The sequence below is a fragment of the Ursus arctos genome, unplaced genomic scaffold (assembly GCF_023065955.2).
Source record: "Ursus arctos isolate Adak ecotype North America unplaced genomic scaffold, UrsArc2.0 scaffold_14, whole genome shotgun sequence".
NCBI classification, from domain to species: domain Eukaryota; kingdom Metazoa; phylum Chordata; class Mammalia; order Carnivora; family Ursidae; genus Ursus; species Ursus arctos.
The window spans coordinates 63,458,950-63,486,933 of record NW_026622808.1 but is presented as its reverse complement, the minus strand read 5'-3'; the positions used below and the strand labels follow the sequence as shown (position 1 = coordinate 63,486,933).

Here is a 27,984-nt window from a genome sequence, read left to right as displayed (position 1 = left end):
TCATGCTGCCCTCGCAGGAGGCCTCCAAGCTCTACCACGAGCACTACATGCGGAACTCGCGGGCCATCGGCGTGCTATGGGCCATCTTCACCATCTGCTTCGCCATCATCAACGTGGTGGTCTTCATCCAGCCCTACTGGGTGGGCGACAGCGTGAGCACCCCCAAGCCTGGCTACTTCGGCCTCTTCCACTACTGTGTGGGCAGCGGGCTGGCGGGCCGCGAGCTCACCTGCCGAGGCTCGTTCACCGACTTCAGCACCATCCCGTCCGGCGCCTTCAAGGCAGCCGCCTTCTTCGTGCTGCTCTCCATGGTGCTGATCCTCGGCTGTATCACCTGCTTTGCGCTTTTCTTCTTCTGCAACACGGCCACGGTCTACAAGATCTGCGCCTGGATGCAGCTCTTGGCAGGTAGGGGAGGGGTGGGGGCGTGACCCCTAGAACAGGCGCCGAAGATGGGGCTCCTTCCTTCCAGGACCCCTTCTTGGAGGGGTCAGAGAGATTCTGCTTCTCCGTCTAAAGACACACCTCCTTGGCTGTCCCTCAGCAGCCACTGGGGAGGGGATTTATGAGAGATACCTTGGGGTAAGAGGCAGAGCCTTAGAACTGGGTCTTTGCGTTTATGTTCTTGGATATGGGCAGACTGCATTGATAGATGTGTTAGCGTTATGTTAGAGTGTCTGAGGGTCTCTGAGAGTCTCTTTTGGCTGTCTTAGGGGAAATAATTATCTGAATGAGGAGTTACTCTAGGAGTGAGCAATTTCTATTGTATCAAAAAGAGCATGAGTTGGGGGAATCAGGAGATCTGACTTTGACCTTTATCTTGCTGACATTATCAACTTGGGTGTTTCACTTTACTTCTCCGAGGCTAGGCTTCTACATCTGTAAAACAATAAAGAGGATTCCAAGAACAAATGAAAGAATATCTTGTAAACTTTGAAGTTCTGTATTAAGATAAAGGAGCATAAGAAGATATGCATGTCTGTAGTGTCTATCCAGTGTTTGAAATGTGGGTGGTTGACAGCATGGAGGTCTTGGGAGGGCAAGTCTTCACCCACTACCCCCACCCAATGCAGGAAGAGTTCTGGTGCTATGCCCAATGGTAATAAATCCTGGGACCCTTTGAAATGTTTAGCTAGGACAGACATCTTGCCCTAAGATCCAGAGAAGGGACTTGGGAATGAGAACTGCTGAGACTGTATTCCAGGATCCATTAGAGTCCGCACCCCCACCCACCTTTTGATCGAAGGCAGATTTTGAAGATTCAGCAACTTGGGCATTTGCCTAATTGCAGGCCAGAAAGAGTTGAGCTGGGGGAAGTGAGGTCGAGATATAGCAGGAATGGGGGAGGAGGGCTGGTGAGGTTAGGAAAAGTTTGGAGCCCTCCAGGGATGAGAAAGAGTAGGGAAAATGTGATGATCATACAGTAGAGATAGTCTTTCAAAATAAGCACATCAGGGCGTTCAACAAGTGTGGGCCTCTTCAAAAGAGACTCCCTGCAGGAGGTGTTCTATCACTTGCTGATGATTCCACTGCTCAAAACATTGTAGGAAATTGTCTTTGGAGTGTGGGGTGTGTTTTCTTGAACATCATCATTGAGGGGAACCTCCATCTTTTAAAGGAAGAATATAATTTTTGGAAATGGCTGGAAGTCGCTTAGGGCCAAGTGTAGAAAATACAATAGTGATCAAATTGAGAATTGTCACTTGGGATGAAAGCCAAGGTATGAGAGCAAAATCATGAGGCTGGTTTGCTTCCCCAAGAGGACTTTTACAAACACAGGGAGGAATACTGTCCCATTGGAAGAATTTCCCAAACTCTCAAAAGGACTACTTTGAAGAAAGTAGTGTTAATTCAGATGAAGACATTCTAATGAGCTTGTTTCAAATCTATCTCGCTCCAACTACTTAGATGTGGGTTTTGTAGGATCTTTGAAGGTGAGAAAGGAGAACTGTAGAGTGTGAGGGCTATGTCTCCATATTTCTCCATGGTACACAGAAGGTGATTTCATGTATTTCCATTCTATTCTTCCTCCAAAGGCAAGCTGAAAAGCATATATACTTATCTTGAATCCTCAATTCCTCATCCTTAATTTGGAGTCTGCAGAAGGGTAGCTGACCTCTTGGCCTTCCAATTCTCTGTAATTTATGTGGGTTTGATCTTAGGGATTTGATGAAGTGTCCAATACCCCATGTAATTACAGAATTTCAGGGATCATAGAGATCAACTCCTTCAAATCCCACCTTCCCCTCCTCCCGTTTTAGAGAGAGGAGACTGAGACTAGAGAAAAGGACTTACCCAAAGTCTCATCGCCAGGAGGGGAGTAAACTAGGCCTTGACTCTTTCCCTGACCCAGTGCTCTTTCCCTTGTGGTGTTGTCCCACGCCTGAGGGCTGAGGAGGCCAGTTAGCAGAGTTGAGCAGCTTATTCCATTTTGCTTAGAGATTTCTGAGTTCTCTGGGTAAGTGACCAATTCACTTTGTTTAATGAAGTGACATCAGGATAGGAGCTAGAGCACTGGACGACGAGTCATAGGATAGAGTCTTGGCTGACTCTGCCTGCGTGATTCACCCCGCGGTATTAAGCAGTTGTTTTTAGCTTAAATCTCAGTTTTGTCATCTTTACAGTGGGCGACTAATCAGTTACATTAGTGGATTCAAAGTATCTCTTTCAGCCCTGTGTGTCTCCTAAAACAACTCTTTTACCAAGATCATCCTATTCAGAAAGTAACAAATCAGTCAATCTCAGAGCAGCTGCAGAGCAGCAAAGGGCCTTGTTCATATTAGGTAAGAATTAGAATTCTTGTTCAAGTAAACTTTTTTTTTAAATTTTTTTAAGATTTTATTTATTTATTTATTCGACAGAGATAGAGACAGCCAGCGAGAGAGGGAACACAAACAGGGGGAGTGGGAGAGGAAGAAGCAGGCTCACAGCGGAGGAGCCTGATGCGGGGCTCGATCCCATAACGCCAGGATCATGCCCTGAGCCGAAGGCAGACGCTTAACCGCTGTGCCACCCAGGCGCCCCTCAAGTAAACTTTTATTCAAGTATTTTAGACTCTTCTAAGTGTAGAGTCCTGGACTATTGGGAAAATTCAGAGATACTTACTCCTCTATTTACTCTTTACCTGCTCTGTGATCATCCCTGTGGTAGGTGTTGCAAGACCAAGATCATAATGGTCCCCGAGGACTTCGGTCTCTACAACGTGATCCCCACTCTCAGGAAGCTTACCGTCTATTTGGATCACTATAGTGGTCAGAATTCTTTCAGTGGCAAGTGACAGAAACCCAACTCAAAATGGCTTAAATAAATAAAAATAAAATAAAATAGGATGGTGGGGGTTTTGGCTCACATAACTTAAAGGTCAAGAGTACCTTGCTTTAGGGGTTCCTGGCTGGCTCAGTCAGTGGAGCATGGGACTCTTGATCTCAGGATTGTGAGTTTGAGCCCCACATTGGATGTAGAGATTACTTAAAAATAAAATCTTAAAAAAAAAAAAAGTATCTTGCTTTAGGCATGGATGGACCCGGATACTCAAATAATGCCATTAAGAATATGTCTATCTCCATTTCTTGGTTCCTTTGTGTCAGCTCGTTTTAAAGTCCACTTCTCTCTTCAAGGTGATAAATAAGGCTACTAGCAGCTCTGAATTTACTTCACTTTAGCTTAGCAATGCCTGTGGGAAAAGAGTATCTGTTAGTCAGTGGTTCCAGCAAAAGTTCCAGGGCTGATTCTCATTGGCCCAGGCTTTGGCCAAGGATTCACCTTTTAGTTAATCAGTGTGACTTTGTCTAAGGCTTCAGCCACATTCCCATCCCTGGAACACATGGACCAACAGTGGAGAAAGGTCGATTCCTGAAAAAAGACACCAAGTGTGACCACTGGTAAGACAGGCGCAGACAGAAACCTCACTCTGGAGGGTCTGAACACTAATATATGCTAGGCTGTAAGTGCTGGGGAAACCAAGGCAATTGAGGAGGTGGCCCCTTCATTAGGAGGTGAGGCTTGAGTGGGAGGTGAGGATGTGGACAGGTGTGAGGTGTGGGAGAGCATCTGAATGGAGAGGAAGATCATGGGCAGAGACACGGAGGTGAGAAAGCCACATGTGGCTTGAGCGTGACCTCCACATAGGGGTGCAGTGGGAGGAGAGGGGCTACACCGTGCAAGTCTCTGAATACTGGGTCAGGAATTTGGACTTTAATCAGCAGGCAGTTCAAAGCTACTACAACTGTTGTTATTATTCAGGAAAAATAGTTAACATTTTCCGAGCCTTCGCTGTATGCTTGACCATGTGCTAAACATTGACACGCGTACTATTATTATTATTATTTTTTAAGATTTTATTTATTTATTTGACAGAGATAGAGACAGCCAGCGAGAGAGGGAACACAGCAGGGGAGTGGGAGAGGAAGAAGCAGGCTCCCAGCAGAGGAGCCTGATGTGGGGCTCGATCCCAGATCACCGGGATCACGCCCTGAGTCGAAGGCAGACGCCCAACGACTGCGCTACCCAGGCGCCCCCGCGTACTATTATTTAATCCTCACAGCAATCCTATGGAGTAGGTACCATTATTATTCTTTTGTAGATGAGAACACGGAGCCTCAGAGATGAGTCATTTGTCCAAGGTCATTAAGACAGTAAGTGGGGGAACTAGGATTGTAACTTGGTCTGTCTGACCCAAAAGCTCAAGGGTTTATGAAGGATGTATAGAGGAGCATTAGTGCTGGGGCAGTGTCAGAAGGTTTTTGGCATAAGACTCAAATGTTAAGTAGAGAAGCTGAAAACCCAGGTGGCTCTTCATGGAGTTAGGGGCCAGCTTCTCCGGGTGTCTCTGCTACTCCATACCTGGTCTTTCCCACTTAGCGAGAATACACAAGGTGCCAGCTTCAAGGCTAGACGTTTTCATATTTGTTACAGCAGTTCATGTTCATTTGTCAAAGTGACTTGCCCAAAGGTCACACATCTAGCGAAAGGTGAAGCTGAAACTTAACACAAGTCTGAATGGATCCGGTGCCTACTCTTACAACCAGACTGGGACCTGGGAGAGGAATACACAGATCACAAGATGCAGCCCTCGGCTCTCCGTACTCAGTGTTTCCCTGTGGGCTGGGGGAGGTTAGCCAAGGGGAGGTTGCCGGCTGGAGTAGAGATTCAGGCTGGAAGCCTAGTTGAGAGTCCGGGGGCGTAGTGTGGGGTAGTAGTTTAAGAGCAGAAGACTTAGAATTCTCTCTCTGCTCCTTCCCAGCTGTGTGGCCTTGGATAAGTGGGTTTTCCTCTCTATGTCTCAGTTTCCTAATCCTAAAAGGGAGATGATTATTATTATTTTTAAGGATTTTATTTTTAAGTAGTCTCTACACTTGACATGGGGCTCGAACTCACAACCCTGAGATCAAGAGTTGCTCGCTCTGCTGATGAGCCAGCCAGGCGCCCCGGGGAGATTATTATTGTACTTACCTCAGGTGGTAGAAAGAAAGAAACAAAATCATGGATGGAAAGCACTGAATGTGGTTCCTAGTGGACTGTGGGCATTCGGTAAATGGTCACATCATTCCTGTGACACAGTCTAAGTGAAGAGCAGCTTGTGAGGAGCTCTTGGGGCTCAGGTGTTAGAGTTTGGACTTGCTGGGATGATCAAAGGCCTTGAGAAGTCGTAAACTGTCAGCTGAAAAGTGTCTTGCCAGTTAGCTGGCCCAACTGCCTCATTCTACAGAGGAAAAAACCCTAGTCCCACAGAGAAGAGACAAGTTCATATCACAAAGTGAGGCTCTTCTACCCACAGAAGGGAGATGATTCTGACCATAATTCATCCAGTCCCGAGCGCCTACTGTGTGTCAGGCCCTGCTGGAGTGCCGGAGTCACAGCAGGGAACAGGACGTGGGAGGTGGTGTGGGCGCTGGGGGAGACCGAAGGTAGGGATGGTGGCAATGGCAGCGTGGGGCGGGGGGGATGCTGGTAATCCGGAGGCCAGTACCTTCCAGCCTTGCCGGACCTGCGCCTTCATCAGCAGGGGTCTCTGGGCTGGGAGCAGCAAGGTCACTGCAGCTTAGAGTATTCATCCACATTCCTCTCCGTTTCTCTGGGGGTTTGTTTCAGATTCGGTTTGGGAGTTTATTCATCTAGTACATCTTTGTTGTACGTGCATGACTTGCTGAGCACATTGGGGGGATTTCGTTCTTCCCATGCTCCATTGTTTTTCTTCCTACCCCAGCTGTCCCTTTTTTCCCTTTTTCCACCCTCCCTCCCTACACCCTTCCTTTCTCACATCAGTCCTTTACTGACAGCCTCTTCTGTGTGTCAGGCACTGTGTGGGGCTCTGGGAATCCGGAGTAAAAGAGTCCTCGCTGCCCCACAGCTCATAGGGTAGCGGGAGAGGCAGGAAAGAAGACAGATCATCACTCCTCTGTGCATGACACGTGAAATGACTGAATCAAGCACAGGGTATTCTGGGGGCACAAAGGGGATACGGTTAAGGACAGCCAGGGAAGTCTTCCAAAAAGTTCCAGCATTGGAGCTGAGTCTTGGAGGCTGGGCTGGAAAGAGAAGATCAGCCAGGCAGAGGAGACGGTAGGATCCCAGGCATGAAGCTTGATGCTTGGTGTGTTTTATGTTTTGGGGACTACCAGCAATTAGGGCAGGGAGTGGTGAGTGTTCAGAATGGGAAGCTAGATTGTGGAGGCTTCTAAGCCATGGTTGGGAGTTTATGAACTTCATCTGTCAGCATATATTTGTTGAAGGTTTTTTTTGGGAATAATTAATACAGGCCCATGATACAAAATTCAAAAGGGAAGAAAGGTATACAATCAGACATCAGTCTTCCTTCCCGTCCCCATTCCCCAGTGGTCCTCCCAGAGTTCTCCGGGGCAATCACTGTCACCAGTGTCCTTGAGTATCTTTTCCAAGAAATCTCAAGAAATAGGCAAATCTCAAGCAAAAGCAATCAATTTGTTGTTGTTGTTGCTTAAATGGCATATTAGTTATCTCTAGCTGTATAATAAACTACTCCAAAACTTAGTGGTTTAAAGCAACAGGCCATTATTTTTTCAGTTTCTGTGAGTCACAGGAATTTGGGAGCAGCTCAGATGGGCAGTTCTGGTTCAAGCTTACACCTAAATTTACATCCAAGACAGCAGTGGGGGCTGTGGTCATCTAAGGGTGGCTGGGGCTGAGGGACCCACTTCTAAGCCCTCTCATGCATTGGCAGGAGACCTCAGAAAGAGTGATCCGAGAAGGAGAGAGAAAGGAAGAAGCTACACTGCTCACCTCCTTTTTTTTTTTTTTTCTGGTAATGATTTTATTGCAATAGAACTCATATGCCATGTAGTTTATCCATATGAAGTGTAGAGTTCAGTGGTTTTTAGCATATTCATAGAGTCGTACAACCATTACCACAACCAGTTGTAGGATATTTTCATTACCTCAAGAAGCTTTATACCCTTTAGGTCTCACCCCCCTAAGCTCCCCCGCCCAACCTCCTCAGCCTCTAAGCAACCACTAACTTACTTTCTGTCTCTCTGTATTAGCCCGTTCTGGCCATTTCATAGAAATGAAATCATAGTCGGGCACCTGGCCGCCTCAGTCTGTGGAGCGTGCAGCTCTTGATCTCAGGGTTGTGGGTTCGAGCTCCACGTTGGGTGTAAAGATTACTTAAAAATAAAGATTTTTTAATTTTTATTTTTTTTAAAGATTTTTATTTGAGAGAGAGAGTGACAACGAGAGAGGTCACAGAGGGAGAGGGAGAAGCAGACTCCCTGCTAAGCAGAGGGCCCGATGTGAGGCTCGATTCCAGGGACCTGGGATCATGACCTGAGCCAAAGGCAGATGCTTAACTGTCTGAGCCACCCAGGCCCCCCTTAAAAATAAAATCTTAGAAAAAAATAGGGATGCCCACATGGGGCTCTCTGCTTAGTGGGAAGTCTGTGTCTCCCTCTGTCCCCCCTCCCCAATTCATGCTTGTACACTCTGTCTCGGTCTCTGAAATAAATAAATAAAATCTTTTAAAAAAATAAAGTAAACAAATGAAATCATACAATATGCAGTCTTTGCAACTTCTTTACCTCGGCATAATGTTTCCAAGGTTCGTTCATGTCATAGCACCGGTCAGTGCTTCATTCCTTTTTGTGGCCATTTGTGGCCATAATGTTGCATTGTGTGGATAGACCACATTTTGTTGATTCATTCAACAGTTGATGGACGTTGGATTGTTTCAGCTTTCTGGCCATTATAAATAATGCTGCTGTGAACATTTGTGTACAAGTTTTTGCGTGGATGCACATGGTCATTTCTCTTGGGTAGATACTTACGAGTGGAATCGGTGGCTCAAATGGCAACTCTATATTTAACATTTTGAGAAACTGCCAGGTTGTTTTCCAAAGTGGCAGCACTATTGTACCTTCCCAAGAGCAGTGTATGAGGGTTCCTCCTTCTTCGTATCTCATCAACACTTGTGTTACCTGACTTTTTAAATTATAGCCATCCTACCGGCTGTGAACTGGTGTCTCATTGTGGTTTTGATTTGTGTTTCCCTAATGATTCATGGTGTTGAGAGTCTTTTCCTGTACTTATTGGCCATTTGTATATCTTCTTTGGAGAAATGTCTATTTAGATCCTTTGCCCATTTTTTAATTGGGCTAGTTTTCTTTTTATTATTGAGTTGTAAGAGTTCTTTGTATACTTTAGATACAAGTCCCTTATCAGTTATATGATTTGCAAATATTTTCTTCCATTCTATGGCTGTTTTTTGTTTCTCTTAATCGTTTTCTTTGAAACACAAAAGTGTTCAATTTGTACAAAATCCAGTTTATCTCTTTTTTTCTTGTGTTGCTTGTGCTTCTGGTGTCATATCTAAGAATCTTTTGCAAATCCAAGGGCACCCACACAGAAAAACTTTTTAAAGATTTTATTTATTTATTTGAGAGAGAGAGAGAAAGTGTGAGAGCTCGAGCAGGGGAGGGGCAGAGGGGGAGAGGCAGAGGGAGAGGGAGAAGCAGACTCCCGCTGAGCACAGAACCCGAGACTGGGGGGGTTGCTTCACTCACTGAGACACTCAGTTGCTCCCAAGGACCCAAAAAATTTACCTCTGTGTTTTTACTGAGGAGTTTATAGTTTCAGCTCTTACGTTTAGGGCGTCCGATCCTTTTGAGTTAATTTTTGTATGTGGGGCAAGGAAAGGTCCAGCTTCATCCTTTCGCATGTAGCTCTCCTATTGTCCCAGCACCATTTATTGAAGAGATGATGCTTTTTCAATTGAATGGCCTTGGCACCCTTGTCAAAAATCAATTAACGAGGTAGATACATGGGTTTACTTCTGGACTCTCTATTCTATTCCCCCCATCTACGTGTCTGTCCTTACGCAAGTACCGGCGTGTCCTGATGACTGCTGATTTGTGTGAGTTTTCAAATCAGGAAGTGTGAGTCCTCCAGCTTGTTCTTTTTTGAAGACTGTTTTGGCCCTCACACTGCCTTTCGTGCCCCGAGGTCGACACCACGCACCGCCGCCTCTGCCACGCTCTTGCTGGAATGCTTCACTTTCGTGTGTAAAGAGCTACTTTTTCTCAAGGGCTGCATAATATGCTTTTGTGTAGATGTGCCATCATTTCTTTTATCAACACTTAAGTCGTTCACAATATTTTGCTATAACAGTATTTCGGGATAATGTTGTCTATAATAATTTGACACATATGTTAGCGTAAGGATGAAATAAAGACCTAGAGCAGAATTCGTCTGTATACTTACAGTTGTGATAGATCCAGCCATAGTCGCACAGAGTTACACTCCCCGCAGCCATGTAGGAAAGTACCTGTTACCCCACTTCCTCGTCAGCTTAGTGTGCCATCAAGTATTTTAGTTTCGCCAACCGGATGGGTAGAAAAATACTCTCTGAGAGTAGTAATTTGCCTTTCTTTAATCATGAGTAAAGTTGAGCACCTTTTATGTATATCTTTTTTTTTAAGATTTTTTAATAATAGTTTTTTATTATGTTATGTTAGTCACCATACAGTACATCCCTAGTTTTGATGTAAAGTTCCGTGATTCATTATTTGCATATAACACCCAGTGCACCATGCAATACGTGCCCTCCTTACTACCCATCACCGGTCTATCCCATTCCCCCACCCCCCTCTCCTCTGAAGCCCTCAGTTTGTTTCCCAGATTTTATCTATTTATGTGTCAGAGAGAAAGAGAGAGAAAACACAGACAGGGGGAGTAGCAGGCAGAGGGAGAAGCAGGTTCCGCACTGAGCAAGGAGCCCGATGCCAGACTCCATCCCAGATCATGACCTGGGCCGAAGGCAGATGCTTAACCAACTGAGCCACCCAGGTGCCCTATATATATCTTTTCTATAAACTGTCAGCTCATATATATATATATATATATATATATATATATATATATATGTCTATCAAGTTAATGGTATTTTCCCTCTTTGATATGTAAGAACTTTTTGTGGGGCGTCTGGCTGGCTCAGTCAGTAGAATGTGTGACTCTTGATCTCAGGGTTGTAAGTTCAAGCCCCACATTGCGTATAGAGATTATTTAAAAATGAAATCTTGAAAAAAAAAAGAGAGAGAACTTTTTGTATATTAAGAAAGTTAGCTCTTTGTCTGTGATATGAGTTACAAATATTGTTCCCAGTTCATCTTTTGAGTTTGTCTATGGATGTTTTCCCCAAGTGAAATTTGTTTTTTCTCAACATAATCCAATTGCCAGTTCTGTCCTGGGTTTAGTGTGATACCTCAAATAGCCTTGAAGTGTTTTGAGCGGGGGGGGGGGGGGAACATCACATCTGGCTGTCACTGGAGAGGACGATTTGGAGGGCTAGGAAGGGTCAAGAGGACAAGGGCTGAACTATTCATATTCTGAAAGCCTCTCATTTTTGTCTTTTTGTTTTCATCAGCATGTTATGTTACTCACCATTACCAGCCTTACTTTAATCCCAGAGAAGTTTAATGGTATAACGAGAGCCCTGGACCAGGAGTCTGCCTGGCACGTAGTAGGTGCTTAATAAGTGTCTGCTGAATGAGTGAATGATGATATCTGATTTAAGTCCTAGCTCCGCCATCCACTCCTTTGGAGGTAGCATAGTCAGTGGTCAGATGACCTGAATTTTAATGCTACGTGTGGCGTTGCCAGCTAAGTGTCTTTAGGGAGGTTACACAATTTCTGAGTCTCAGTTTTCTCATCTATAAAATAGGGATAATAATAGTAACTACCTCAAGGGCTGTTGAAAAGTTGATTGTGAATATTGTACAGACCTGGGCACAAAGGAGACCCTCAAGAACTGTTAGCGATTATTATTAGCTGGTGTGTGACTTGGGTCAAAACACTTTGGCTCCAACATTCCATTGTCTGTGCTACAATAAGGGAGGAAGGATTGCAGAGTGGGAAGAATGAGAAGATAAGCCTGAAGAAGCAGGTAGGGCTGGCTATGGAGAGCTTTCAAAGTTGGGCCTTGGAGTTTGGTTCTTATCCTTATGTGATGAGCATTTGCTTTTATTATTTATTTTTAGAGAGAGAGCGCGCACACAAGAGGGAGGGGCAAAGGGAGAAGGAGAAAGAATCTCAAGCAGACTCCACGCCCAGCACGGAGCCCGATGCCGGGCTCGATCTCATGACCCTGAGATCACGACGTGAGCCGAAACCAAGAGTTGGATGCTCAACTGACTGAATCACCCGGGTGCCCCACGGGCATTCAGTTTTAGGCATGGGAGTCACCAGGCCCAGATGCTGGATTTAGAAAGATGACTGGGGTGGCTGCTGCTGGGGTGGACCCCATGGAGGCCTGATGGGAGGCAAGGAGCCTGTGGTCCTTGTGAGAGGAGCTGAGACGGCAGGGAGAGAGGAGGAAGGCGGGAGACCTGTGTAGGAGACCAGCGGCTCTCTGGGGGTGAGGACAAGGCAGGTGTTACAGATGACGCCAGGTTTCCTCCTTGGATGATTGGGTCTCTGGACTGACATTGCCAAACATGCAGGAGGAAGATGAGGTCAGTTTGGGAGATGTTGAGTTGGCAGACCCTCTGGGATGTGCAAGAGGGAAGGTCTGACAAGCAGCTGGTATTCAGGCTGGGAGCCTAGGGGAGATAGAGATGCGGGGCATCATCGACTGAGTCTCAGGGTGGGTGAAATTGCCCGGTGGAGAGTATGTGCTGGGGGAAGGGGAGAGTCTAGAAACACAGACCTTTAAGAGGCAGGTGGGGGAGGGGCCAGAAAAGGAGCCAGAGTGGCTGCTGAGATTAGCAGCTGAGACACTGCAAGGGACTGCTTTGAGAAAGCGCCCCTGTCTGGAGGAGCCAGAGGGGGACCCAGAGGGATGCAGCCATCTGAGCGCCTGGTCTGAGCTGGCAGGAACAGACAGGCTGCTGGGAGAGCAGCAGGAGACTTCTGACCAGACCGGAGAGAAGCCGTGGCTGGGCCGAGTCGGGACAATGGAAGATGCAGGGATGGGTAGGTTCAGAGGTTATTAAGAGGCCACAGGCTCAGTGCAGGCTGGGGGTGGTGAAGTGAATACTAAACACTGTTCCCAAGTGATTACCACGCAAAGTGATGGGTGTCCCGTCCTCCATAACAGTGTCTGTGACACCAGATACAATTATTTGTCTTTTTTTGGGGGGGGGGTACATTTTATTTTAATTCCAGTGTAGTTAATGTACAGTGTTCTGTTCATTTCAGGTGTACAATATAATGATGGGACAGTTCCTTACATGACTCAGTGCTCATCGCACTAAGTGTCCCCTTAATCCGCTTCACAGATTTCGCCCATCCCCCCAGCCACAATTATTTGTGTCTTAATAGTCTCCTTCCTAGACTGTAGTGTCCTCAAGATTGGGAGCCAGGAACTGGGGACAGAATTACAGAGGAAGAGCATCGCAGGAGGAAGCAGTCAGTACAAAGGCCTCCGGGTGGGGCTGAACTTGACATGTTCTAAGGGACAGGAAAGAGGCCAGTGTGGCCGGAGTGTAGGGATCGGAAGCCTAATGGCTGGAGGGAAAGGTGGGCCTCGCTTTATTCTGAGTGCACTGGGCGGGGGGGGGGGGGGGGGGGGGGGGGGCGCTTGTGGAGGGCGCTCAGCAGGGGTGTGGCACTGTCCATTCCTGAAAGTTCACTGTGGCTGCTGAACAGAGAAAGCTGATGATGGAGTAAGCGTGGGAGCTGAGAAGTAGTTAGGAGGTCACTGTGGTCCTTCAGGAGGGAGATCACGGCAGCTCGGACAGATGGGTGCCATGGAACTGGAGAGGAGAGGTCAGATCCTGGATATTTTTGGAGGTCAAGTCAGTCGACCTTGTGAGTGGATTGGATGTGGGGGTGAGGGGAAGGGGGAGTCAGGGTGCCTTCCAGCATCTGGGCGCTGGATGGGGGATGATGAGCCCAGGCACCCGAGTCCCAACCCCCAGCATCCCAGGCTGATAGAGGCACTGAGGTTGGCCCTGGATCTGGGGTGAGTCAGGGTGACTATTAGGAGAGGCCCAGTCCCCCTCGTAAGAGCAGCGCCTGCCCTGGGGGAGCAGACCAGTGCTGAGACTTGGTAGTGAGGGGCCTGTAGACACCCTCCTTCCCTTAGCCGGGCTCAGCCCATCGGAGGTTTTCCCTGCAGCCCCCTAGTGCCAGGGACGCCAGGGAAGCAGTCCCATGGAAAGCTGTGGTCCCAGTGTGGACACAGACTCTTCACTGGGCCCCCCTCATCCCCCTTGCAGCCTGATCCTTTCCTTAACCCCAGGGAGGGACTCCCAGGGGACACGAGCAGCTGGCCATGCGTTCTATGCTACATTGCTGCTCTGTGTACCTCCCCTTTTCTAAGACGTTTACTGTTTTGTAAGTTATCACCGTTCTTTGTAGAAAAACTGGGGACTATAGATGAGCAGAATTACATCCATAATCTCACACTCCCAAAATCAATCATTCTTAACTGCCTGGCCTGCACACTCCTAAGAGCAGAGAGCACTGGTTACCAGCGGGCTGTGGAGCCAGCCTCTCTGGGTTCAAACTTGCCGGCTGGCTTTGCAGCTTACCAGCCGTGTGACTTTGGATAACTTGGATAACCTCTCTGTGCCTCAGTGTCCTCATCTGTAAAAAGAAAATAATAATGCAGATTATCGTGTGGATTACGCGAACTAAGGTATGTAAAGTACTATAGTGCTCGGCATGGTAAATGCTATATAATTAACTATTTGCTATAACTATGTAAGTGTTTTTTCACAAAGTGAAATTATATTGTATGTCAATTTTTACAGCCCCTGGAAACCTAACATATAAGTATTTTCTGTATCATTATATCTTCTTCAATGGCTGCCTGAGGAACTTTATACTGAAGTTTCATAGCTGAGTGGTATTCCATGATAGGCAAGAACTCTATTCCCATATTGCGGGATATTAAGTTGCTTCTTTCTTTCCATTCTTCCTTTATTATTTCTCCTTCTCCTCCTCTTTTTTCTTTTAAAAATTTTTTTTATTTTTATTTTTAAAAAGATTTTATTTATTTATTTGAGAGAGAGAGTGAGCGAGAGAGAGGGAGCACAAGTAGGGGAGGAGTGGAGGGAGAGGGAGAAGCACCCGCTGAGCAGGGAGCCCAGTGCGGGGTCTCAATCCTGGGACTCCGGGATCATGACCTGAGCAGAATGCAGACGCTTAACCGACTGAGCCACCCAGGTGCTCCTCTCTCTTTTTTTTAAAAGATTTATATTTATTTATTTTAGAGAGAGGGCACATGGTGTGGGGGGGCAGTAGGAGAGGGAGAGAGAGAATTTCAAGCCGACTTCATGCTGAGCACTGGAGCGATCTCACAACCCTGAGATCAGGACCTGAGCCGAAGCCAAGAGTCAGATGCTTAACTGACTGTGCCACCCAGGCGCCCCTCTTCTTTCTCTTATAAGTACCAGTGTGACAGACATCCTTGTAGCTCAATCTGAGAGCATATCCATGAGCATTTTCTTAGGATAAATTCCCGGAAACTGGCAAGCTCGGTCAAAAGGGGTTTAGAGATTTTCATTTTTATGTTTTTGTGATTAATCCATTATTTCCGAGAGCTACGTTTGGCCTGTGCGTTGCCATTCTTTGTTGCTTTAATTATTTTCATTCCAAGTGAGTGAGAATCTCTGGCAATAGTCTCCTACTAGTAGACAACTCCCACCCGCCTTACGGCTTCAACAGGTAAATCTTTCCCATGGTTCTGCTTCCAAAATGTGCCGCAGGTTATCAGGGCAGTGTCTCCGTCCCCTCCTGCCCTCCCGCCATTCCGTTCCCCTCCTTAGAAGTAACCAAGGTTATCAGGGTCTTGCAGACACTTCCAGAAATATTTTGTGTCCATGCAAGAAAACACACACACACACACACACACACACACACACACACACAGGCTCGCATTCCCTCTCTCTCTCCGTCTCCCTCCTTACAGAATGCTAGCATGGTACTGCATGTGTTGCTCAGAACCTTGCCTTTCACTTAGCACATGCGGACGCCGTCCCACAGCAGCGCGTCAAGGGCTGCCTTCGTCCCTTTCATGACTGCTGGGCGTGCCATCGCACGATGTGCTCTGTCCAACCAGTGATCTATTGCTTATTTCTGAGGTTCCCTTCTTACCCACTATGGTATGTTGCCTTTTTTTAAAGTCGGCTTTTATTGCAGTATAACATACTTAGAGAGAAGTACAGAAAACGCCCCCTCTGTGGCTTGGAGAAGTTGCACAGAGTGAACCTGTCTGTGGAGTCTCATGTCCCCCAAGGGTGATCACTAGCCTGACCTTTCATCCTGTAGGCTGGTTTCGCCTGTCTTTGAGCTGTATGTAAATGGGGTCACACCTATTCTCAGCTGCGTGGCTCCAAGATGCAGTGAGTGTGCTCCTTCTCAGGCAAGGTCCTGCTCCGTCCAGCGGCCTTGTCCAGCCTCAGAGACGTGCCCTCTGCCTGTGTCCTGACGTGGTGGGGCTGCGGGAGGTGGGCTTGCTGGCATCTCCTCTTATAAGGGCGCTGATCCCATCATGAGGCCCCACCCTCAAGACCTCACCAAACCCTAATTACCTCCCAAAGGCCCTACCCCCAAATACTATCACACGGGGGGTTAGGGCTGCAACATGAGAATTTTGTGGGGACACAATTCAGTCTATAGCAAGCCTCTGTGGAGTCTGCCTAGGGACAGAAGCCCTGGGGACAACCAGTCTGACACCCAGGAAAGGGTAGCAGCTATGGTGTGTCATGCATGGAGGGGACAACTGAGCAAAAACAGAGGCCTCCCTCTTGGAGTGTCCAGCTTAGCAGATGTCCCTTGAGGATGGTGTAACCGTGTTACAATGAAATGCTATTAAAAGAGCTGAGCATAAAATGCATCATTAAAAAGCTTTATATACGGGCCCCTGGGTGCCTCAGCTGGTTTATCATCCAACTCTTGATTTCAGCTCAGGTCATGACCTCCGGCTCACAAGTTCAAGCCCCGAGTTGGGCTCCACACCCAGCATGGCGCCTACTTAAAAGAAGAAAAGCTTTATATAAGGGCACATTTACAGCACAAGCTTTAAAGAAAGTAAACACCTGAGTGTATCATACGTTTGCTCTTATTAATTCTTCACTACTTCTGGTCTCACTCAAGTTTCATTCCCAAACTCAAGTATCATTCTTCCTTTTAACTGCCTTTTAATTTCTTAATTATTTTTTAAAAGCTTAAGAGGATTTCATGGCCCAGCATGGATGGATAAGGATTGGACATAATAGCAGAGTTTTTCTTATAAAAGTAATGCATGCAGATGTTAGACATGGTCAACAGAACAGGATGGCACAGAATGAAAAAGTGTCCCCTCCCTCCCTTCCTGCTCGCCTCCCGGTCCATCTCAGAGGCATCCATCATTAAATTGCTTCTGTATACTTCCAGAAATGTCTACAGATATGCCAGCTTGTATGTGTATTCTATGAAAAACCAGTATCTTAAATGATGTTTTTAAATTTCACGAGGAGTGTGTGAACACATTCACTCTGAAAAGCTGGAACATTTAAAGGCTAAGTCCCTGCCCCCTCCCTGCCCAGAGGCCACCAGTCTTATAAATTTAATTTCCATTTCCCCCCCAGCCCTTTTCTGTATATTTACATCCACGTCCGTGAGGCAAATATATCATGTCATTTTGTGTTCCCCCTGCTGACTTTCTTCCTCTCTCCCTCTCTCATCGTAAAGTACACATAACATAAAATTTCCCATTTTAACCATTTAAGTGCTCAGTGTTGTGTACGGCATCCCTCTCTCTCTCCTCCAGAACTCTTCTTCCTCTTGCAAAACTGAATCTCTGTCCCCTTTTAACAATAACCCCCTCCACTCCTCCCCCAGCCCCTGGCAGCCACCATGCTACTTTCTGTCTCGGTGAATTTGATTGCTCTGGGGACCTCGCGTAAGTGGAATCCTACAGTATTTGTCTTTCTGTGACTAGCACATTTCACTGAACGTAATGTCCTCAGGGTTCCTCCATGTTGTAGCTTGTGTCAGAATTCTTTTCTTTTTTAAGGCTGAATAGCATCCCGTTGTATGTACAGATCACCCCCTGCTCCTCTGAAACGTGAGCAAGTATGCTTACTGTGATCTGTCTGCCTGCCCACGTATCAGAGCCGAGAGGTGGCTGAGCGCATGGGCCCTGGCCCCAGGCGGGCTGGGTCTGATCCCAGCTCTGTTAGCTCTGGCTTGTGTTAGCTCTAGCTGTTAGCGCCACATGTGACCTTGGGCACATCACTTAACCTTTCTGGGCCTGTTTCTTCATCTGTAAAATGTGGATAACAATTCATTAATAGATATAGAGCAGTTAGAACAATGCCTGAAGCATGGAAAACACTGCCTATGTGTTTGACTTTTTAAAACTACAATTGCTGGGGTGCCTGGCCAGCTCAGTGGGTAGAGGATGTGACTCTTGATGTCAGGGTCATGAGTTCAAGCCCCATGTTGGGGCTACTTTTTTTTTTTTTAAGATTTTATTTATTTATTTGACAGAGAGAGAGAGAGCACAAGGGGCGGGGAGGGTCAGAGGGAGACTCAGACTCCCTGCTGTGCAAGGAGCCTGATGAGGGACTCCATCCCCGGACCCAGGGATCATGACCCAAGCTGAAGGCAGATGCTTAACCAGGATCCTGGGCATGGAGCCTACTTAAAATGAAAAAAAAAAAAATTGCAATTGCTTGCTTGCTTTATTTATTTATCAGAGAGAGAGAGAGGGAGAGAGAGGGAGGGGTGGGGGGAAGGGGGGAGCAGAGACAGAGAATTGTAAGCAGGTTCCATGCCCAGTGTGGAGTCAGATGTGGGGCTCAATCTCACAACCCTGAGATCATGACCTGAGCTGAAATCAGTAGTCAGATGTGCCACCCAGGTGCCCCAAAAGTACAGTTGCTTTTTGTCACAGAAGTCATGTGTCGGGAAGCTCGCTGTGTCAGTCCTCACAGAGCTGCTGCTCCTTCTGGCTGTTCCCGAGCAGGTGCACTTTTCTTCGAAACCGGAGATGGGATCACACCATACATTGTATTGTGTGCCTCGGCTTTTTAAATGTCTTAATATATCTTAGCAGGTTTTCCACAAAAAAAAAAAAAAAAAGAAAGAAAAAAAAAGAAGGTTTTCCACGACAACATACACAACTGTGCACTTGTTTTAGTGGCTTTGTAGTGTTCCATGGCATGGATCTACCATACTTTATTTTTTCAGCTCCCTCTCAATAGACATGGCAGCCGTCTGTTAGAAAGCTGGTGGCGCCGTGAACACCCTTTGTGCATGCGCACAAGTTCAGCCATAGGGTACGTTCCTGAGTCAGGGGGTGAGCACCTTTGTGGTTTTTACGGATACCGCTATGTTGCTCTCCACGCAGCGTGTATGTGCCACCTTCATACGCCACACACAGTGAGGCGTACCCCCATTACAGTGAGGATGTGGACCATCCGATCTGTGTTGTGGCCTCGAGAAGTAAATATCACTGTTTCTCTGATGACAGAACTGGGGTTCAGAGAGGTGAAGTGACTTGCCCAAGGACACACAGTTAAAAGCTGTTTTCCCAATATATACATACGATACAGACTTCAAAAGGAATAACACGTTATTGTTAATAGTTAGGACTAGGTTTGACTGCCTGTGATAGGAAAACCCAAAATAACTGTCTAATGACCCCAGGTTCTAGACTCTTGTGTAAATAAATGCCCAAGAGTTAGGCAGTTCAGAGCTGGTATGGTGGACCCCGAAGTGAAGAGCTCCTCCTTCTTCTTTTTTTTTTTTTAATTAATTTATTTATTTGAGAGAGAGAGCGTGAGTGGGTGGGGGAAGGGACAGAGGGAGAGAATCTCCAGCAGATTCTCTGCTGAGCACAGAGCCTTATGTGGGGCTTGATCTCATGATGCTGATATCATGATCTGAGCTGAAATTGAGTCAAATTCTTAACTGACTGAGCCACCCAGGTGCTGTCCCCCCCCCTTTTTTGAGAGAGAGGGAGAGCATGAGTCGGGGGGAGGGACAGGGAGAGAGAGGGAGAGAATCTTAAGCAGACTCCACCCTGAGCATGGAGCCCAATGTGGGGCTCTATCCCACAACCCCAAGATCATGACCTGAGCCGAAACCAAGAATCAGAGGCTTAACCGACTGAGCCACCCAGGTGCCCTAGGAGCTCCTTCTAGAGCTCTGCTTCACCACTCCTGAGTAAGGCCCTTGTTCTCATTGTTGAAGATGGATTCTAGAGCCTTAGCCATGACCTCTGCATTCCTGGCTGCGGGATGGAGGAATGGATGAAGAAAAAGGGGCAAAGAGCACATTATAAATCTGTTTTTTTTTTAAAGATTTTATTTATTTATTCGACAGAGATAGAGACAGCCAGCGAGAGAGGGAACACAAGCAGGGGGAGTGGGAGAGGAAGAAGCAGGCTCACAGCAGAGGAGCCTGACGTGGGGCTCGATCCCAGAACGCCAGGATCACGCCCTGAGCCGAAGGCAGACGCTTAACCGCTGTGCCACCCAGGCGCCCCTATAAATCTGTTTTTTAGCGTTATTTTCCTCGAAGACACATAAGACATCTGCACGCATTTTTACTACTCATGTGGCCTAGTCACACAGCTGCAAAGGAATCTGGAAAATGCAGCCTTTGTTTTCTGCGGTCAAGTTCTCAGCCTAAACCCGGGGCTTCTACTAGTAAGGAGGAGGGGTGAACAGATATAGTAGCAAAGTGCTGGTCTCCATGATGATTACGTATAAAAATTAAGCTTATCGCCTTGCCCAGGCACTTGCTGTTAACCGTTCTTGACTATCTGGAAAAAGCCTTATCTCTTTTGTCCAGAATTTTTTTTTTCCACTTTGCCAAGAGTTGCCATGACCCATCCCCGCTTCACCAGTAATAATTTAGGTACCACTTCTCACCGGCCAATTGATTCTCACAAAAGCACTAAGACATGAGTAGGGTGGATGTCACGACCCCCATTTCACAGATGAAGAAGCTGAGGCCCAGAGAGATGAAACTGACTGTGCCTAAAGCCACTCAGAGTGAAGAATGGGAGTCCCACTTCCTGTTGAGGCCGCGTGCGGTAGCCCGTGTCTCATGGCTCCAGGAAGAAAGGCTCAGTTAGGTGCGAGTATATCTTTAACTCCTCTCACACTATTAAGTCTCTTAAACAGAGAGAGAGCTCAGAGCATTTGGCAGGCAAAAGTATCCAGCTAGAATCTAAGAACATTGTTTTGGTTTCATTATATTTATAGTTTCCTTCTATTTGTGGCAAATGATGCTGGTTTCCTTTTCCATGATAGTGATATAAAGCTTACTTTTTAAGTAAATGCCTCTAAGTTAAAAAGTGAGTCTATTAAAAGAAAAATGTTAAGTAAAGACCTGTCTGGGTTTAAATACAGATCCCACCACTGACTAGCTCTGTGACATGGCATTTGATACTTGGTTCCTCTGAGCCTGTTTTCTCATCTGTAAAATGAGGATGATGACTTCTCCCGCCGCATGGATTCATTACAGCATGAAACAAGATCATGATGTCAGGAGCTCTGCACCCTGGCGTGTAGTGAAGCACACAGTACTGTTCGTGAACATTATTATCACATTATGAATATTCATGTTATTAATTTTGTCACAACCCTTTCTGGCAGCCTGGAGCAAGGGAAGTCCGTGGACTGAGGGTAATGGATAGAGATGCCCCACCCGAGGGCCCCTTCTCCTAGGCCAGTGGTTCTCAACCAGGGACACTTTTGCCCCCCAGGGGACATTTGGCAATGTCTGGAGATGTTCTTTATTATGACAGGGGTTGGTGCTGCCACTGTCATCTGGCAGGTAGAGGCGAGGGATGATACGCAACTTCCCACGAGGCACAGGACAGCCCCCCATCATGAAGCATTCTAAGGCCAAGTGTCAAAAATGCTTCCGTTGAGAAGCCCTACACCACACAGCACCCTGCTCCTGTGTCTGTGTCTTCCGAAAGAGACTGGAACTCAGACTCCAAAGACCTCAGCCTCAGTTTCCTCATCCAGGACATGGGGATGCTGAAATCTGCCTCGCCTGCAGTCATCCCATCTCCTGATGGTTGAACCTCTTGGTCACTTCCTTGTCCTAGGCTGTCTCTAGTCATCTTTTCCTCTTTTCCCCCAGGTCCAGGGAAACCATCTGATAGGCTCCCCCCCCCCCCCCCCGTTTTCATGACTTCCGGGTGTTTGCCATTCCCCCAGCAGCCTCTGGGGCCCCACAGCCACCACCTGCAAGGGTGCAGAGCAGAGGAAGCAGAGTGAGTTAGAGATGGAGAGGCCCCACCCCACCCTCTCTCAGCACCCGGTTCTTCTGGGTCTCAACCCCTAGTTTGCTTCCTTGCAAGCACTCCTTGACATGCATAACTATTCTATTTGTGTGCTGACTTGATTTTATTCCTCCCCACATGCCTCTTCTGGGGACCACGCCTCCAGTGTCCCCTGCACCCTGTACAGTGCCCTGCACATAACTGGCACTGAGGATTTACATGTGCAATGTAGGAAGGGAGAGCCGGGGAGAGGAAAGGGTGACGGGCTAGATCCAGAGAAGGAAGAGAAGCGAGAAAAGGAAGAGAGAAGAGGAGGGCTGTTGAATGAATGTTAAATGCGGAGAGATCTAACTAGACAAGGAGAGGAGGATCGAGACAAGCCCGCGAGAGAGTAGGACTGTGAAGAGACAGATGAAGAACAAGAAAGAGAAAAAGGGTGGACAGGAGGAAGGAATGGGGAGGCACGCGACTGGGGAGAGGCACGTGAGCGCTGGGAGCGAGAGTGCCAGCGAGAACGCGCGGGCGCAGGGCCACGGGAAGGAAACTCCTTGAGGGCTGAGCGGGGGCTGCAGAGCGGAGAGGCCCGCCCTCAGGAGCCTGGCCGCGCCGCCTGAGCTCGGGATGCGGGCGCAGTCTCCATGGAAACGGGGATGCTCCGGGAGCGAGAGGAAACGCGGCACGCGGGGAGGGGAGGTGGAGAGGCTGGCTGGGTTTGGCCCTTTCTCAGGCTCTGTTCCTTCCCCCAGCCTCTCGCTGGGGAGGCGGGAGCGCGCCACCTGGGCAAGAGCCCTCGGACACCCAGGGCGCTCCTTCTCTCCCCTTCCGCCTTCCTGGGCGTTTGACCCTCTACCCGTCTCCGACTGGGGCCTGCAGGGTCTTGCAAAACGTTAGGGATCTATGGGGAGATGGGCCGGTAGACCTTCTACGGAGGCTTCTCCTACGGAGCGCCGCCGGGCTCAGTCCTGTTCTCTTCAATTTCCCTTACTCCAGCCCCAGGGAGTTACCTGCCCACAGCTCCCAAATTTACATCTCCCGCACTGGTTTCCCCCGCACTGAGCTTCCTCTCCGTTTGGGTGTCTAAAGTGCATCTTCAAACTTGTCGGATTCTTTAGCTCCCCAAGCTCATTCGCACCCCAGGGCTTCCTGAATTTGCCATCCCTTTTGCCAGGAACTCTTTTCCCAGCCTGTAAGTGAGTCGCTGTACTCTAGCTGGGAATCATCTTGCAGGAGGAAAGCACTGGGGAGGCGAGGAAGCCCTAAATGTGTGTGTGTGTGTGTGTGTGTGTGTGTGTGTGTGATCTCAGTGCTGTGGGGGAGCCCTGCATCAGGATGAGGAGCACAGCCTAAGGGTGTGGGGGACACTGTCGTGTCACAGGAGGGCGGGAGAGGTCACAGGAGGCCCAACTTTAGAGCGAGGGGCCGCAGCGCACTGGCAGATGGGAGTCTGGGGACTAGGGAGAACTTCCTTGAACGGTAGGTGGGGAAGAGACCTGACAAAGCCCAGGGTGTCCTCCCTACCCTGGGAACTAGGTGGGCCTCATGGACAGTGGACAGAACTGGCCACCACCCCCTTTGTCATCACTATCATCTAAAACTCAGGTTAAGGGATGCCTAGGTGGCTCAGTCGTTTAAGCATCTGCCTTCAGCTCAGGTCATGATCCCAGGGTCGTGGGATTGAGTCCCACATCAGGCTCTTGCTCAGTGGGGAGTCTGCTTCTCCCTCTGCCTGCTCTGCCTGACGCTCTCCCTGCTTGTGCTCTCTCTCTCTCTCTCTGACGAAGAAAGAAAATCTCTTAAAAATATAAAACTCAGGTTAAGTACCCACGGGCCTGGTGTGGAACCTTCTAGTCTTAGACACAGTAACCTCGCTGCTGGAGGGACTGTCAGGCACTAAGAGGGCAACAGCAAGCCACAGACACACTGACAAGTCACCAGGCTGGCTGCTCACTGCAAGGCAGAAGTGGAAGGTCACTGTCATTCTTGCTTCCTGAACTTGCCGGGCTCTGATTGGCTGTGTGGTACATGTGCTTCTCTCTGAGCCAGTCTGTTACCAGAGGAATGTAATGTGCCGATTGGCTCACACTTCGGTCCCACCCACTAGGCTCAGGCTGGGAAGATCCTACCCAAACTACTTGGGTCGGGATTGGCAGAGGTGGGTCACTAAACACAGAGGGAGTGAATGTCAAGGGGGGAACCAGCAGGGGCCTATTTCAATAGAAGGCTCTTCTTGGCCTCGCCCCATCTCCCCTCCCCCACCATCTGAAAGTAAACTCCACCCTCCCCAATTATTTACTTATTTGTGTGACTACTATTGGTATCATTATGACTAGTTTTGATAATAATATTTAACATTTATCCTGGATTTACTATGTTAAGCATTTACATTTGCTGCCTCCTGTAATCTTTACAATCACTTGAATACCATCATTATCCTCATTTTACAGATGAGAAAAACTGAGGCTCAAAGGGGGAAAAAAACTGGCTCGAGGTCACGCATCTAGAAAAAAACCTGGTCAGGAGTTGAGCCCCAGCCCTCTTCTTTGCTCTAATGGACCTTTCCCCCATTAAAGTTCTGTGAGGCTGAAGTCCAAGTAATGCACCCCGCCCCTGCCTAGTCTAGTGCCAAGTACGGGGCAGTGGGGGAGGGGGCTCAGTGGGGAAGTGCCAGGCACTATGCTGAGTGTCTTACACGCATTACTTCCTTCAATCCTCACCACCACCCGGTGAGGTAGTACTATGATTTCCATGATACAGACATAAACAGGTGGCATCCCCAAGGTCATACACTTGAGTAGGGGAAAGAACTTCCCCCAGTCTGTTCTTTGAGCACATGCTCAACTGCATGAATGAGAACGTATGCCCAGCGTCTTGAAGAAAAGGAAATGGAGCTGAATAAATATTTGTTGAATGAATGACAAAAAGAAATAAAGAACGATGAGGATGGGAGGGAGTAAGCATGGTCAGAATGCTGACAGGAGCTGAGGGAGGTGACCGCGGGTTGCTATTTGCTTGTATTGCCAGGAAGGCTTCCTGGAGGAGTTGATTTGATGGGGGGGGCATTATGGGGTCCTGGAAAGTTTCTGCTCCCCGAGGCAGGAGGCCGCGCCAGACGCTAGAGTTTCTGGAACCCACAGAAGTGGTTAACAGGTTCTTGGGTTGACTGGACGAGCGGGTGGGCGTGGCCGGCGGGGCCTAGCAGAGGGGGGCTGCGGTGGTCCTCTGGCTGTGGGGAGTACTCAACCCCTTCTCTCTTCCTCCCTGACCTTGGCGGTGCGCCCGGCCTCGCGCCCCCTCAGCTCTGTGCCTCGTGCTGGGCTGCATGATCTTCCCCGACGGCTGGGACGCCGAGACGATCCGGGACATGTGCGGGGCCAAGACCGGGAAGTACTCCCTGGGGGACTGTTCGGTGCGCTGGGCGTACATCCTGGCCATCATCGGCATCCTCAACGCCCTCATCCTCTCCTTCCTCGCCTTCGTGCTGGGCAACCGGCAAACAGACCTGCTGCAGGAGGAGCTCAAGCAGGAGAACAAAGGCGAGTGCGCTCCCGGGCGGCGGCCGCGGGTGGGGGCGGGGCGGGGGCGGGGCCTCCAGGTGCCACCGAGTCCTAGAGATGAAGGAAAAACTGGAAAGGGGGCAGACAGTCCGACCACCTGAGAGCAATTTGACGCTGTTCCTCAAATCCGAACATTTGCATGCCTGGGCCCCAGCAAACCCAACTCTGAGTAGAAACCCCTGAGAAATGTACAAGAATACCCGTGGCATCAGTTTCAAAATAGCAAACCACTAAAAACAACCTAAATGGCCATTGACAGGAGGATGGGTAAGTAAGTGGTGATACACTCACATCATGGAATAGTGCACGCACTGCAGTTATAAGTGACAGAATGGATACATCCTAGAAACACAGTACTGAGACGGGGGTGGGGGTGGGGGGGGGGGGAATTAAGTTCCAGAAGATGACAGAGTGATAGTTATGGAGCTCAGTCAAAAACCAAGAGACGCTAACTAATGTATGGTTTAATCATAAATATATTTATGTTGGTACTGCATTTTTTTTTAAAGTAAAGAAACAATAAATACAGAAGATAGGATGCTGCTTACCTGTGGTTGAGATAGAGAGGGGAGGCCAGGAGCTTGAGATGTGGGATGTGTCGGCATGTACAAAATGTTGGTGGTATTCTTGCCTGGAGAACCCACACAGGTGTTTGTTAGAGTATGCTTTATACCTAGTCCTAGTATATTACATATCAACTTTTGTACATATCAGTATCATTGAAATCCCATGAAGAAAAAATTTACACATGAGGCCAGAGACTCATGTTATCAGATGTTTATCAATGCATCTACATACATTATATGTCCTTTTATAAAATATGCAGTAGTGTTATATGCTCATGTAACACACGATTGGTCATCCTAAACAAATCCTTTGTAAGATTGCTTTTTGCTGCCAACCCTGAGCATGTCTTAAAGATCTTTCTTTATCCTTTTATGGAGAACCCTTTTTATACAGTGCCTAGCATTACGTCAGATGGAGGAACTGTAACTATTTAACTATTTTCCTTTTAGGGACTGTTAGGGAGGTTTCCAGGATTTTACTATCACTGACAATACTATGCTAGACATCTTTGTCTATGCCTTCTTATACACAGTGTTTTCTTGGTGTTTTTCCAGAAATGAAATTGCGTACGTAAAATTTTAATGATAGTGCCAGATCGTTCTCCAAAGGAGGGTTGGCCTTCTGAGTCAGGGGCCCACCCTGTCCCTGGAGCACCGGGAGGCACGACATGGCATCAGTGGACAGACACCCGTCTGTCTGGGGGTGTGTTCCTTGCCATGAGAAATAGAGGAGTAGTGGTTTTCATAGTCATACCCTGCCTTGGGCTATTAGCATGTGCTGGGTCTATATTTAGCACTTTCCATTAATTATATTCCTCTCTTGGAGTCTCATCTATAAAATGGGGATAATGGCAGTGAGGGTTATTATCTTATCTGGCAGGGGGTGGTTTAGTATTATGGTGGAACCCTTGGACTGAAGGCAGACTGTGTTGGAAGCAGGCTGGGGACCGTACCTCCTTGAGCCTTAGTCCAGTACTTCCTCAAATGAGGGTGGTAGAAATGAAACCGCTTCACAGGGCTGTCCGATGAAGAAGAAAGATTATGTCTATTAAGGGCCACTTGGTGGATACTCAGTAGAAGCTGCCGCTCCTCAAGACTCCCCACCAGGCAGGCATCATGACCACCATTTTCCAAATGAGAAAGGTGAGGTCCGCGGAGGTCTGGTAACTTGCCCAAGGACATCAAAGTGGTGCAGTCAGGATTTGAACCCAGGTCCAAGCTGAAAGGCCAGGCTCTTCCCTGTTGCCTGCTTCCTTTCTCAGGGCCCTCTTGGGCTGTTGGGCTGCTAACCTGTCTTTCTCTGAGGCTCCTGTCCCTGGAGGCCCTGTCTCATGGTGGTTTCTGTGGTCTTGGTGTGAGGTCAGGGCCTGCCCTCTGGTGGTAGCTTCCAGAAGTGCATGACTAAGAGCCATGTGGCCTTTCTGAAGAAGGGGTTTGGGGATGTGACTGGTGTGAGGTAAGCCCACCCGGCGTTCTCTCCTTCCTCCCCAAAGTGCCCTAAACTCGGTGTTTAAAGTGATGTGAAGGAGCCCTAGTTTGTCTTCCCTCAGAGTCGGGGCCGGGGAGGGGGCCCTCCATCCCTCATTGGGAGCTCAAGATGAGTGAGCTTCACAGTTCAGTTCTGAGCCAGACCTCCAGGACAAAAGTAAAAATGAAAATAAATTGCTATCATTTCCAGCATTTACTATGCATTATACATTGTGAAAAGTCCTTAGCTGGAATTATGTATGTCTTTTTCACTCCTCGGAATCACCCTGTGAAGTAGGCTATTATGCCCATTGTACAGATGAGGAAATTAAGGCTCGGAAGGGTTGAATGGCCTACTCAGGACCATCCAGCTAACCAGAGGCTTGGCTGGATTTCAGACTGCAGCTCACTCCCCTGCCCAGCTCTGCCCTGAGGAGTGGCCGAGGGGAGCCCCAGAGCCCTGGTAGTCTCTGACTTTCTCCAATTCTCTCTCTCTCTCGTAGATTTTGTGGGCTCTACAGTAAGCTCCGTGTTGCGGCCAGGGGGTGATGTCTCCGGCTGGGGAGTCCTCCCCTGTCCCGTCGCTCACTCACAGGGACCCTGAGGGCCAGGATCACAGCCCAGGAATTGACCTGTCCTCAGCTTGTCCCATTGCCTGCCCTCTCATCCTTTCATTCAAGCTCCGAGGGAAGAC

At 48.1% G+C, this 27,984-nt stretch overlaps 1 protein-coding gene across 1 annotated transcript; it reads left to right on the top strand.

The window, feature by feature from the left end:
• On the top strand, positions 1 to 27,984 carry LHFPL4 (LHFPL tetraspan subfamily member 4). The gene is made up of 3 exons (XM_026501305.3): positions 1 to 408; positions 25,000 to 25,236; positions 27,794 to 27,984. Exons 1-3 carry the CDS (start codon positions 3 to 5, stop codon positions 27,892 to 27,894), a joined length of 744 nt encoding a protein of 247 aa, XP_026357090.1. The 5' UTR covers positions 1 to 2; the 3' UTR covers positions 27,895 to 27,984.

What these genes read in the sequence shown, in the direction of transcription:
- LHFPL4 (XM_026501305.3), top strand. Translation starts at nt 3, where the DNA reads ATGCTGCCCTCGCAGGAGGCCTCCAAGCTCTACCACGAGCACTACATG. An exon ending in CTGGATGCAGCTCTTGGCAG is followed by an intron (nt 409 to 24,999) that starts GTAGGGGAGGGG and finishes GCGCCCCCTCAG; the next exon opens with CTCTGTGCCTCGTGCTGGGC. An exon ending in GCTCAAGCAGGAGAACAAAG is followed by an intron (nt 25,237 to 27,793) that starts GCGAGTGCGCTC and finishes TCTCTCTCGTAG; the next exon opens with ATTTTGTGGGCTCTACAGTA.